The sequence below is a fragment of the Micropterus dolomieu genome, linkage group LG05, assembly GCF_021292245.1.
Source record: "Micropterus dolomieu isolate WLL.071019.BEF.003 ecotype Adirondacks linkage group LG05, ASM2129224v1, whole genome shotgun sequence".
Taxonomy (NCBI): Eukaryota; Metazoa; Chordata; class Actinopteri; order Centrarchiformes; family Centrarchidae; genus Micropterus; species Micropterus dolomieu.
Window position 1 is genome coordinate 2,151,465 of NC_060154.1, and position 13,611 is coordinate 2,165,075.

The 13,611-nt window shown below is 39.0% G+C and overlaps 1 protein-coding gene and 1 pseudogene across 1 annotated transcript; both read right to left on the reverse strand.

The window, feature by feature from the left end:
* Positions 1 to 2,036: 2,036 nt before the first annotated feature.
* LOC123971239 (proproteinase E-like) lies at positions 2,037 to 6,039 on the reverse strand. The gene is made up of 8 exons (XM_046049950.1): positions 6,000 to 6,039; positions 5,091 to 5,179; positions 4,413 to 4,510; positions 4,189 to 4,314; positions 3,592 to 3,728; positions 2,610 to 2,752; positions 2,357 to 2,509; positions 2,037 to 2,054 (listed from the first exon to the last, which is right to left on the reverse strand). The coding sequence occupies exons 1-8, from the start codon at positions 6,037 to 6,039 to the stop codon at positions 2,037 to 2,039; spliced, it is 804 nt and encodes a 267-aa protein (XP_045905906.1).
* A 1,095-nt stretch (positions 6,040 to 7,134) lies between these two features.
* LOC123971240 overlaps positions 7,135 to 13,611 on the reverse strand; it is a 6,902-nt pseudogene continuing 425 nt past the window's right edge.

Here is a 13,611-nt window from a genome sequence, read left to right on the forward strand (position 1 = left end):
GAGGTGGGGGAGGCTGGGTAGTGTAGGTTTTTGCTTTTGAGGATTGAGTCCCCCTTTCTCTCTCCCAGAAACACTGGGGTGGAATAATTACATAGTATGTGCAAAATTGAACTCCACTCATTGTGAAAGGATGGAGAGAGAGAGTCAATGATAGAGAGAGAAATGAAGCAAGAAAAAAAAGGAAAGATGGCTGCCAGTTCCTGTGTGTATCGCTGAGCCTTGTACAGCAGTTATCACATTATTTACAGCCGAGGATTTAATGTACCGTTCAGTAATGAGCAGCAAGCCAATGGCCTGTGATCTGAAGCTCACTCATTCACTTGCTTGGCTGAACTCCAGACGGTTCAAGGCTAAGGAGTCCCCCCCCCCCCAAATGGAAAAAGCCAGATCCCCCATTTTTCCCTTTTGCATTTAAGTGTGATATTACACATGTGCCTCTGTGAGAGAGGGGGGTATATGTGTTTCTGCTTTCTTATATTTTGAGAATCCCCCTTTAATGTCAAACCTAGAGGATCAGTTTAATTGGTCACCTAGCTGAGGCTCCTCTCATGGTTTGACATCCCACAGTGGATCCTTCCTTGTTCAGCACGCTACATACTGCATTCTGTATTAAGCGCTAAAGTGTATAATCATGTGCAGCTTCATTTGATTGAAAGATGATTATTTTCGTGACATTTCTAGTCTAGGATTCATGAATGTCCTACCTCTTTCATCAGAAAACCCAACCGTCTGCTCGACTGCAAAAGCTAACAGTGACGCTTTGTGGTCATCTACTGAAAATACATTCTTCGTTACAAATTGCTGACCTGCATATAAGGAATACAAATAATAACAGGAAATAGCTAAGTATACAATTAAATGTACACATCTAAAAAGATTAAATATAAATATAAAGCAGTGTGGATATGTACAATATGTTACAGTGTTAATAGAAATGTAATAGTGAATTATAAAGTAATCGTAACAATGAGAACTGGTTGGGTTGACATGGAATGGATAGAAATCTAAAATATAAATATAAACATTGTGGCTATGAACAGCATTTTAGTAGAGTAACACAGGTACTGAAGTAGAAAATATTGCACATTGAGTATTAGAATAGAGAATATTGCACATTAGTATTAAATCAGATAACATTGCATAATATTTCAGGCCAAAATTCTCTGTGTTTGACACTCTGAGGAGTTAAAGTTTGATGCCACAGGCAGGAATTACTTCCTGTGGGATGTCACTTGAGTCACTGTCGGTTGGCTCTGAAGACTACAAGTCTGAAAATGAAAATCATCTGGGGGTTTGGAATTAAAACTATAGCCAGCTCCTCATCTCTGCTGCTGTTAGTTTTTTCAAATTTCATTTTGTGCATTGCGTTTTGGGAAGATAGTGTCCCTCAACAGCAACTTACAAATCAGGCATTCATTAGTCTTGCAGTTAGCCCAGAATGCAGCAGCTCAACTTCTAACAGTGACAAAAAAGCATGAGTACACTACCCCGTTTTAGCCTCGCTCTACTGGCTTCCTGTCCATTTTAGGATAGATTTTAAGATTTTATTGCTTGTTTTTAAGATTTTTAATGGGTTGGCACGTTCTTATTTATCAGAACTTTTACATGTACACACTCCTGTCAAAGCAATGAGTCATCCAAACAGCCTTTTTTAGAAGCTGCACTAATCTTTGGAATACTTTATCTGTTGAAATACAAACTGCTCGGACTGCTGACGTTTTCAAGTCCTTGCTAAAGACCCATCTCTATTCATTGGCCTTCAAACAGAGTTGAGTATTGACATTATTGACCTTTTCTACTTTTTTGTTGTGAATAGGAAAAAACTTTGGTCAACTAGGGCTGTTTTTTAAATGTGCTATAGAAATAAACTTGAACTTGAACTAGTCTGAATACTTAAGACTTAATTTTATCACTTCTCCCATGTGAACACACTGGATTTGGGGCGCAGCTTGGGTTTGTATAAAAACAAAAATTGAAAGACAACTGAGACATTCTGTAGTTAATGAATTTATTGACAATAAAAAGGTTTAAAGTCTTCAGTACTGCAGCATCGTCTGAAACAACAGAAAAAAGTAAGAAGAAGGAGACTGTTACATACTGGAGCACTATAAAGTAAATGTTTGATATTACTAAACAATTGCTATTGCACAATGTGATGTGCCAAATGCAGAATCATAGGCACACTTTAAGATAAAATAAGGTCAGGAGTGCAAACACATACCCCAACCCTCAGAGGGTTTGACCAGACACCAAAAATAAAGTAAATAGGGGTGATAGAAACGAAATGGAAATGGAAACAAAAACTAAAACCGAACTGGAAAAGAAACAGGAAAGAAATTCTCTGACGGAAACTCACGTCACTGATCCACTTGGTGAAGGAAGAGGTGCGAGTGAACACCGTGGGCTTCATGAGGGTGTTGCATCCTCGAGAGGAGACGAAGCTGGTCACACCCTGCACGTACCACCTCCCATCACCACCCCTGCAGTTCAGAGGGCCTCCTGAGTCCCCCTTTAGAGGCAGACAGAAGACAAGTGAAGGCAACAGAATGATACATGCTGAACCTGCAGTTCTTATGTTGTGGTGACCAGATAAGGGGAGCGGTGCATACATGGCAGCCAGATCGGATGTCACCACCAGCGCAGATCATTGTGGGTTTCACAGAGCTCCCCCACCAGCCGCTGCTGCTGCAGACGCTGTGCCCAACCACAGGAAGGAGAGCCTGTTGGAGCTTAGAGGCAATGGGACCACCACCTGCAAGGAGGGCATATAAATTAAAAACCCAGAACAGTGTCAGAAAACACAATCAGAGGGACGGCTGCTTGAAGGTACACTCTCTCTTCAACATCATGTTGGTTTAGAGCCTTTGACCTTTCCATAGATGTGCAGTTAAAGTAACTTTGTACTGCTGAGATGCCAACAAAAATGTCCTCCAGATGTCATCTGTATATAAAAGCCTGGACAATAACATTTGCAGTGAGAGCTATGAGCTGGATGTTTTATTTGAAATTTAAGAATATTGTGGGAAATAATATATATAATAAGTTTGTTTTTATATAATTTTATTGATTTTTCTAGTCAATTTTCTAATAACAGTTAGATAAGCCAAATAAATTATGTAAACTCGCTGCCTTTTTTAAGCATTTCCCTCCGAAAAGTGTTTTAGATAGGCACAATATAACAGGTTATAGAGTAAAATTGAGTTTGTAACTCCCTTCTGCTACACTGCAGACAATATACATTAATATAGAAACAATTATAAATAAAATACAGGTGTTTTTGAGCTTTCTTCACCAGCGTGGAGATGTGAGGTGACCATGTCAGGTTCTCTGTTATATAAAGGGTTGTTTGAACTCCATACTATGCTAACATGGTCCCTGATCCTAAATCTAGCATTCAACATTTCTTTTTGAATTCAGAATGAAACTAGTAATTTGGGACACATTTATTAAGTGGCTGAGATTGAGCCACATGTATTGCTGCACTGCTCAGCTGCATTTCCCATCCATGTTTTATTGGATCATTGCAGTCACGTCACAGAATTTAGAATGGATTATAGATCAGAATCAGTGTTTTGTTAAACAAACTCTTACTGTAGAGTCTTCCCCAGCCCGTGATTTGGCAGGGGTCATTGTGAGGAGCGATCTCTCCACTCTCTGGCACACAGGAGGGCTGCACCTTGTCGTTCACAATGGCAGGTGAGGCCAGTTTAATCATCGCAACGTCATTACTGAATAACAAGAAAATCACAGAAAGAAAGGACTACAACTTTTTGGAATGAGCGTAATAAGTCATACACTTGAAAAATGTTTCTCCAACACATAACTTTGAATTTTGAAAAAGTTACATGGTGCTTTACATGGCTGAACCAGATTTAAAACATTTCAGGACTGAGGCAAATAAAATATAACAAGACAATTTCAATAAAAGAAAAATAAAATCGAGTAAAATACCAAATAATATAAAAGATAAAAACAATGACACTAAAACAGGTCAAATGTGCTGGAAATAAAACAGTATGCTAGCTTTAATAAAAGCTCAAATATATATGTGTGTCATCTGCATAACAGTGGCCAAAAAACAATGACTGCAGCTTTAAACTTGTTTGTGAAATGTCACTGTCCTTTGTGTAAAACTGTGAAACATGAACATGCTAAAATCAGCTGTATGGAGGAGTTATATACCCTTACCCACAAGACAGGCAGTTATCATTCCAGCCTGGGTGAACCACGATCTTCTCCACACTTCTGATCTGCTCATAGCCCTCCTCTTTGGTGAGGTCGTACTCGCCCAGCACCACACGATAGGTACGAGCTCTGACACATATATATACACAGAAACACACATTTTAGAGAAGACCTTCACCTCACATCATGACCTAAGAAAAGCTGTGAATGAGAAAACTGTGGCCCACCCGATGCAGTGGCCCGCAGTCATGACCCAGTTGGGAGCGAGCAGAGTGCCTCCACAGGTGTGACGGTAGGTGGAGCCGCTGAGATATTGCAGAGAGATCTGTGAAACATGGAGTGAGAGGGCTTTAGAGCCAGCACACCATGATAATACAAGTACATCTTATTTAATTAATAAGGTCGTTACTGTTCTTAAAAGCTTGTGATTACAGTCATGATCCTGGTTCTTTCAAGTCTGCATCAAAAAGTCCACATTAGTGTAAGTGGAACTTCAGGCAAAAAAACAAACAAAACACTTTTTACTCTACTATGTTGTTTTGTAAGAAGTTTTGATATCTTAGGTGAGAAATATCGATACATGGATTTAATGTGTTCTATAACTGTGCATATGCAGTTTTATATATACATCTGTATACTATGATACAGAAGATTTTCTGGAGATTTAATAGGGAAACTGTTTACAGTCATTCTCTTTTAGCAATTACTCCACGGATTCCTTTTATTTTATCTGTCATTTCATTGTAACTGTTAACAAGGTGTTCCTGAAAGATAATTTACCATATACGTAGCTGACCAGCTCATTTATCTGCAGTATTAACAATTTGACATAGTCACATGTGTAGCAGTTCTTTGTCACATCATATACAGTTATTTGTCTTAAACCCCGATTATAATCTACTCACCTGCCAGGGCCAGCTGTAGGGTCGAGCATCTTCCCCATTAACAACACGGCTCACAGAGGGCGTATAGGTGGGTGTGCCACACCCATAAGCTGGGCCACAGAAAGAACTGGAAATTACAAAGGCTGATACTGAAAGCTGTAACACTTCCTGTAACCTAGTTTTTTCCCCTCAGCTCTCCACATGTCTCTCCACATGTGATTCAGCCACTTTTCCTTTACAAACTTTAGGTGAACAAAACTAATTGTCACATGGGTTGCATATTCAAAAGTATTGCAGTACATTTAGATTTTGCCCTGCTGCCTAGTTCTCACTTATTTTCTTCAACTAAAACATATGCTTTCAAAAACAAATGCACACAAGGGATATATCTGTGCCATAGCTAGTACCCCTGTTGATTGAGGACATATCTGAAGGTATTCTTTAGTTTGTTATTGTCAACAAATTCCATAAATGACCCAAACCAACAGTGAATATATCTACTAACAGGTATTGTGTGTGTAGCCAAAGCCTGATATCTTCTTCCTCTGTGCCCTTGAGCTCTGTTGTTGTCTATAAACTTAAAACACATCAGTGAGCCACGCCGTCGCACTGGGTGACATGTTCATTCATTACCATGAACACGCACACTGTAGTTCATTAGGACTACATTAGGAGATTACTGAGCCATTTAATTTTAAAGTGAAACTATAAATTTATGAGCTGTTTTAATATTTCTTGTCTTGTAGGAACGAAGGGGCTCAGGGTTGAGTGCCACAGGCAGGGTAGGGAAGTTAGAGACAGACTAATACATTGTTGATGTTGGTCTTTTTGTGGGATTTTTTGGTAATAAGAAAAACACAATAACACCAGACTAATTCTTTAACTCTAATCCTGTTAGAGGATGCAGGAAATCAGGTAGATGAGACTCACCGTAGCCAGCTAACAGCAGGACAAGGGCCACTTTCATCATGATTCCTCAAAGTGGACTGTCTGAGTGCGTCCTATAGCTCTTATACTCTCGAAATTGAACAGTAATCAGCCACAAACACATGCACAGTCCAGTCTTTGACCTGGGAATCTACGTTCCCTTCTCCATCTGTTTCAGCTGTCCTTACATAACCCCTCCAGAGCCAGAATAAATCTGCACATGTTCAAAAACATTTGACGCCAGAAGACAAAGAGATGGGAGTGTAAAATAATAATCTAGTGATCAGTAAACACATAACTATAATCTTATGGAGCATTTGGTGCTGGACCTGAAGAAAAGATGAGAAAAAGAATCAACTTGTTTTTAAAGCTTTTAAACTATTTATTGTGTAATTTTATCTATGTGTTTCCATTGAGGGGTGTGTGTGTGTGTGTGTGTGTGTGTGTGTGTTTGTGTGTGTTCATATATTTTTTTTATTGCCCAGCTGAGGATAAATAAAGTCATTAGAATTTAATAACATGGCTACACAATGGTACAATAACAAAAGTGTACATGAATACATACGTTATCTTTAAACAGTCCTAATAATACATAATTAGTATTAGTAACATCATAGCAAACCAACCTTTAAATTAACTGTGATGACGTAAAGGCTTTTAAAAAAATGTGGATAACGCTAATTAATTAATTTAACTGGCATATCTTTTCCACCGAAAGTTAAAATTTCAGCAGCCCGTTGCACAAACTGAATGTAAGAGTGATTTGTTCCTGATCAGAAGTGTTTTCAAAGAGGAGAGGCTTCATAATGTTAAAGTAACTTCTCCACCTCCAATTTAGGGCAGAAAATCTACCAAACGGGGTTATGTGTCTGCAGAGAGACATCAAAATGTATCTTGTTACAAAATACCCCTGAATTAAATGTATCAAAATAAAAAACAAAGTACTGGTGACAGAAAATCTATCAAGATAAAATATATATATATTGTATTTTCAAAATACACGAAAATACATTTGTAATATTGGAAAATTCAGTCACAAAGCTTCAAACGGGGCTGTTATTCTGAGCTCATAAAAAGGTTGACTTTTTAATCCATGCTGTGGTATTTTCCACAAAAGTCTGTGTCCTTGACATTTCTTTCAGGGAAATCTGTCCAGCAGGTGCAGGTGGAAAGAACGAAGGCATGCCAAGACCTCCTCCAGGGTGGCAGGAGGAGCCAAAACACACAGCCTGTGAGGGAAAAGCAACACACAAAACAAAACATTAACATTTCCACAGATACGCTTGTGCATAAAGCAGGAGTAAATGACAAGTTAATTAGTGTTCAACAGGTTTTACTCTTTGTAGACTTCAGGCATGAGCACATAGTATATCAACTCAGGGGACAGACTCGTTGTGCTCACAATTATGCTATCTTTTTTGTTTGGATAACAGCAGCTAAAGGTCGTAACACTGCTTAACAATCATAACCTCACCATGGGAAATGAGAAGATATCTCCAATATAGATGTAAAATTTGATATAATTTAATTAAAAAAGAATAAATGCAACAAAGGCTGTTCAAGGACCTTTAGTTATTCTAAATGATTAGACCTTTCCAACACTTTCCATGATGTCCTTAAATCTCCTTACATTCCAACATGTCCTCACTTTCCAAATGGTCCTGTGGTACCAGCATTGTCCTGATTTTCCCCACGATCAAAACAATCCTTTCATGAAGTGACCTCTTACCAAAATGTCCTTGTTTTCCAAAAATAGCCTCACTTTCCTCTCTTAACAAAAGAAAAAAGTCTTTACTTCCCAAAAACGTCCTCTTTCCTAAAAGCTGCTCACTGTGAAGGTCTAAAACTCACACACACACTCATGCAGCAGTTTTTCTTACCGGATGTGGTAATTTCGATTGTCTTGTCCGTTCTCACAGCCCGCTCCCAAACACAAACCTTCTTCTTCCAGTAATCTCTGTAAAGCACGTCTGCCTCCACTCCTAACATCTGAAACGAATAACATCAACTTGTACCAACTGTAAGGATGGCTAAAATTACAGCTTTTCAATGCATAATGATATTTTACACACAACGGTAATTAATATTACATTATGTTTCTTATCAACAGTGCTATCTGTGACTTAATAACTTAATAAAACCAATGAAAGAAAGTCCAAATAATTTTTTATAATGCAGAGTTAATTTACACGTGTAACAGAGTTTAACTTTGGGGAAAAAAATAATAATTTGGTGCTTAAATTAAGTATTTGGTCATTAAGTATATATGCCTGTTTGACTTTGTTAACCAATATTACTGAAGTAAACAAAGCTTTAGTAACTTAAGAAAACATTAAAGATCCAATCATCATCATCAAATTTGCTTACTTTAAACATTCCCCATATAATCATATTTATAAAGAATTTAACTTCTGGACAAATCATTTATATTTTGTGTATTTCTCAAATGGCCATTACAGAGGATTTTTGCTTTAGCTTTATAAACTATTTCAAATAAAAGTACTACAGCAATAAACTGAAACAGACTTTCTGATCTTGGCCTCCTCTACCATCTGAGGCGGTAAATACAGACAGAGATAAAGAAAGACTCCTGCCATCACTGGCTGGCATTTGATCCCTGGTAGATCATTCAGGAACTCATAAGCACGCTGAGCATTCTGGGACAGAGTTGTCTGAGTATGAAGAATCTCCTTCGATTGAGATAAAAGGACAAACAGTGGTTACCAGGTGTAAAAGCATCTAAGCCCCTTAAAAAATAGACTAGACTAAATGGCTGCACTAGTGAATATTTTTGTGTGTGTGTATGTTTTATAGGAAGGATCTCCAGGTGACGGTGGATTAACCATGACCTCCAGAGCAAGCTGTGGTAAAACTGGAGGGCAGGAAGAGGCCTGCATTTTCCTTACTTAAATACTTATTGACTGCTGGGTCCATGTTAATTACCTCCACATAACCTCCTCTCAGACCACATCTAAGGTGAGAACAGAGTACAACGAGTCACCTGAGAGAAAAGACACAGTTCAGACTGACCTTCAGGGAATGCTTCACCTCACTATATTCTTTTATAGCCTTATACAGTTCCATGTTTTCTTGAATCACTGGCAAAGTTGTACTTTTACTGCAAAGAAGTTATAGGGAGATGGATGTCAAACCCAGGATTTTGACACCAGGCTTGGTTGGTTAAGTATTTTAAAAGGAAAACATTGTCTGGTGTCATGCTGACTTTCTTAATATAAAACCCAGGAGACATTTTATAACCTGGCTGATCACGACCAATTCTGAGCCACATTCAAAAAAAAAATCTAGCAACAGTAATTTTTATCTTATGATGAGGTACAAGATTAGAAAATATAATTTTTCGAGGCTTTGTGAGCTCAGTATAGAAGTGCTTTTAATGCCAAGCATATTCAGCTTCTTAAAAATGTGTCTTTGCTTGTGCCATCTGACGGGGGCGAATTTGTGATGTATGTTGTCAAATCACCAAGTGTTAAAGAAACATCAGTGTGCTCACTCTCCCATGCAGGCGTTGGATATAGAGTGGAAGGAGATCAGCTCCACTGTCTCTGAGTATTTTTTGTCCATCTCAAACAGGACTTTCTTCTAGGAAATGAACTCATTGTCCTGTCCGTACATGCTGTCCTGGTACACCTAGAAGGTGCAAGAAGACATGAAAAAAAGGGAGTTTGTGCGTGAATGAAAACTCCTGAGAACAACAGTGTGAAGATGCTAGTTTCTTTGTGAAGCTTGTAATCACCTCTTCAGCCAACAGGACGAGTAAAACGAATCACTTCCTCTATTGTTTTCCTGTCTTGCACGTGACCTAGCAAGATCAATAGTAGTGAGTATAGGGAGATGAGCAAATGTAGCTATTGCATGTTGTTTACCTGTAGGGTTTCCTAGGTTGCTGATATAAATGGCTCTTGGCTGGCAGCGCCCCTTAGCAGTCTTCAAAGCTTGATGCAGCTCGCCCAGGTCTACAGCCCAGCCTTGGTCCTCCATCAGCTGGTAAGGCACCACTGTCACTCCAGACATATCTAGCAGTGTGGGAAGGTTGTGTGGGCAGGGCATGGGGGCCAACACACCTGTCTCACTCTCCCCCTCCCCACTGGCCATGAGGTGCAAAATTAGCTTAACACAATAAATGAAAAACATACAAAAATATGTGCTTTTATTCCACATTAAGTACTTTTTTCCATTGTAAGATGGCTATCAGTTAAGGAGGACAGTTTGTTTTTGGACAAACTGTAATAAATTAAACATGGTAATGCTCACAAAGACAATGTTTAACCTGTTCAGCAGGTAATGTTTAGCATTTTTACCATCTTAGTTTAGCATGTTAGCATTTATAAACACGCAACATAGTACTATAGAACATATCTGAGGTTGATGGGAATGTCATTTTGGGGCTATTTGGTTATAAGTAAAATTATTAGACTTGAAATTTTAATTTGGCATTCGCACTAGATAAATAAGGGGCTGACAAAAGGTTGTTGCAGTTGAACTCAAGTTAGTAACTGTAACAAATTGTGGAAGGTCTGTCAAGCTTTAGATGCACATGGCAATCATGATAAAATCATGATAATTAAGATCTGTACCTACACAATTATCGGAAGGATTGCCCCTGAAATACCTCCATCATTACCTAATGGACAACGCAGATGCATGTGTCCCTAAACAATCCCTTTACAGCTATATATATATATGTACTAATAATACTCTAGATACTAGAAAATCTATTTTTCCATCTTACCGACAAAGTCTTCTGAGAACCACTGGAGATAATGATGTCATCTGGGTGTGAACTCACTCCACCATCTCGCCTTGTGATGAAGTCGGCGACACTTTTCTGGACATGTGGTAAACCACAGGAGGTTACAGATTATGAACCTGTCATCGACAAATTAGATCAGCCATTACAGTGCCAGTCAAAGGAATTCGATGAACTATTTTGGGTCACTTTTTTTCAAATCTGTAACATTATTTATTCTCACCCACGCTCCCTCAAGCACAGGCCCCCAGAAGCTTCTGCGACCTCTGCCTGACGTCCAGAGGAAGGCTTTTTTCTTTGAGGACGTCAGGGTACAAACATGCTGCCAAGACCTGAAACAAACAGGGAATGACAGGCTCAGACAGGCTCAGCTTGTAGCTGTCAGACTAATCATGAAAGCAGGGACAGCAGGTAGACAAACAAACACACACACACACACACCACCAACCTGCCGAACAAATGAGATGGGAGCCATCCCTGCCCTGTGGGGATCTCCTAAACTGACATCGATCACCTTCTGGAAGGGTTTCTTTGCTTCCTGAGAAGAAAACAGTCTGGTTAGACACAAGCTCAGGTTGGTTGTATTTTTCAAGCCCTGACAGTCTCTTTTGATTGCCTTGCTTCATTGCTCTGATTGATGAGCTAACTGGAGCTGGTGCTCTGATATTGGCACTCAGCAGGATCCGAGGGTTTTCAGTTAGACTACATATACATGGGACTGTAGAATCCAGTTTTTTGGAGTGTTTTGCTGTGCAGGGCCATGTGATGAGGCTGTCGAGCAGCTTTTTCATCTTCTTGAATTTGTGAGCCATATCTGAGTAGTCTCCATTTAACAGGAGACTACTCAGATATGGCTCACTTTGCTGTGTGATTGTCATTTAAGAGTCCTTGCTCCGTGTACAATAATAAAAACCTTGTATTTACCAAGATGTTAATTCTGACAGTAATTAAAACCTGAAGTAATCAGAATTTCTCTACTACAGCTTTGTAAGATTATGACTTTACAGGGCTGACATTAGTTAGCACACACTTTGACAGCTAAACACATCAATAGTCCCCATCCTAAACCTTAGCATATAAAAGTCTAATTTCTGTTCTTCCAAACTCCTAAAAGCCTTTTTTCTTATAATGTTAAAAATGAAACATACACTGCATAAAACTAACCTCTGTTTAGCCTGTATATTTTCCTATAGATACTATCTAACAGTCTGATACAGTCTGAACATAAGAGTTTCTACACTGCAAAACAAGAATTTAGCTTATCTTTACTTCCAGGAGGTTTTTCCTGGGGATCTGTGAGCTTTAGCCTCAGTCTTTTAGTTGACATAATGTACAGCATGTAGTCAAGTAGCCTACAGCCAGAGAGGTTTTAAACCAGAAATACATACATTTTAGCTAAAGTAAGCTCAAAGCAATCCCATGTATGTAATGCTTTTTAATTCCTGTAATTCAGGTCAAATCATCCTGACAGAAGAAAGTTAAAGTCAGTTCCCATGAGGTATAGGAACAAGAGACACATTCAAGCGTGTTGTTTTCACTTTGATTTACATATTTAATTTTGCATTTTCACTGGCTTTTAATTGCTGATTAGAATGTGCGGCCCCCTTCTTCTCTAAACTCCTCGTTACAGCGGTGAACTAAAACAATAGTAGTGTATATCGTTCAGATTAATATTACACCTGCGGCTCACCTGTGTGATCTCCTCTGTGATGCGAGCAGCCAGACTCTGCAGGCCCGTTGGGTCTCTGATCCCCAGCACCCTGGGGTTCACCTCCTGCAAAGAACTCCTCTCTGCTCTATCTGACAGATTAGTTCTTAATGAGTAGCTCAACACAGAGACCTGAAAACGGCTCGATGTTGCAGTAATACCTGTGTCAACTTCAGAGCCTGTCGAGAAGGACATGCATGCCGTCGGAGCGTGCACAGTGGGAGTGTCAGAAATTTTGACGAATGCTCCAAAGAGGAGGGAAGATGGGGAAGAATCCATATAAATGTGTAACATTCTACTTAAATATTGGGTTTGCTTTGCAAGGTACAAGGTTGTTTATTTATCATTGTACAGCACAAGGTTGTATAACGAAACAAAGTTTGTAGTCCCTTCATGCTACACACACAGAACTTAACATATAATTAAATGTATATTAAAATAAGATAACATATAAAATAAAAAAATAAAACAATATATAGCCTACAGTTATTTATATACATAAACATTTACACCCCAAACATTCTGCAGTGCATTTTTTGAATTTGCATCTGGGGTAAATGTAAACGTCATTATCAAGATGATGATATGGTTTCATCTTCAAATCTGCACCCGCCGTGCTACCTGGTCTGGTTGATCTTGGCTCGTGGTCCGCTGCTCTTTAATTCAAAAACTATATCTTCCTTTTCCAATGGCTGTATTTTTGTCATAGGCAATACGTACGCCAGAGAAACAGATGAAAAACAAAAGTGTAGCAAAGTCAAGGAACATAATTTTGACCTTACTCTTACCTGAACCTGGCAGTTTTTATTATTTATTTACCGGGGGACAACATTCCAGTTTACACATTAGTGTAAATGTGCTGGAGTTTCATCTGTAGTCCCTGGGCATGTTATAACCTGGCTCTGAGAAAAATTCTGCTGAGGGGCCCTCCTACCTGACCCATGTAAACCATGTGCCACACAGTCACACCTGACACCCCAGTGCTCTCACTACAATAATTCCCCTTTTAAAAACAGTTTGCTCCGTCTGTCAGGCTAAGACTTAGCTGTGATGGTTAATGTGAGGGTAAGGGGCTTCGAGAGGGCTGTAACACAGTTAGCTTGCTAGTGCAGTGAACAACCAGTATTTCACATTAAGAG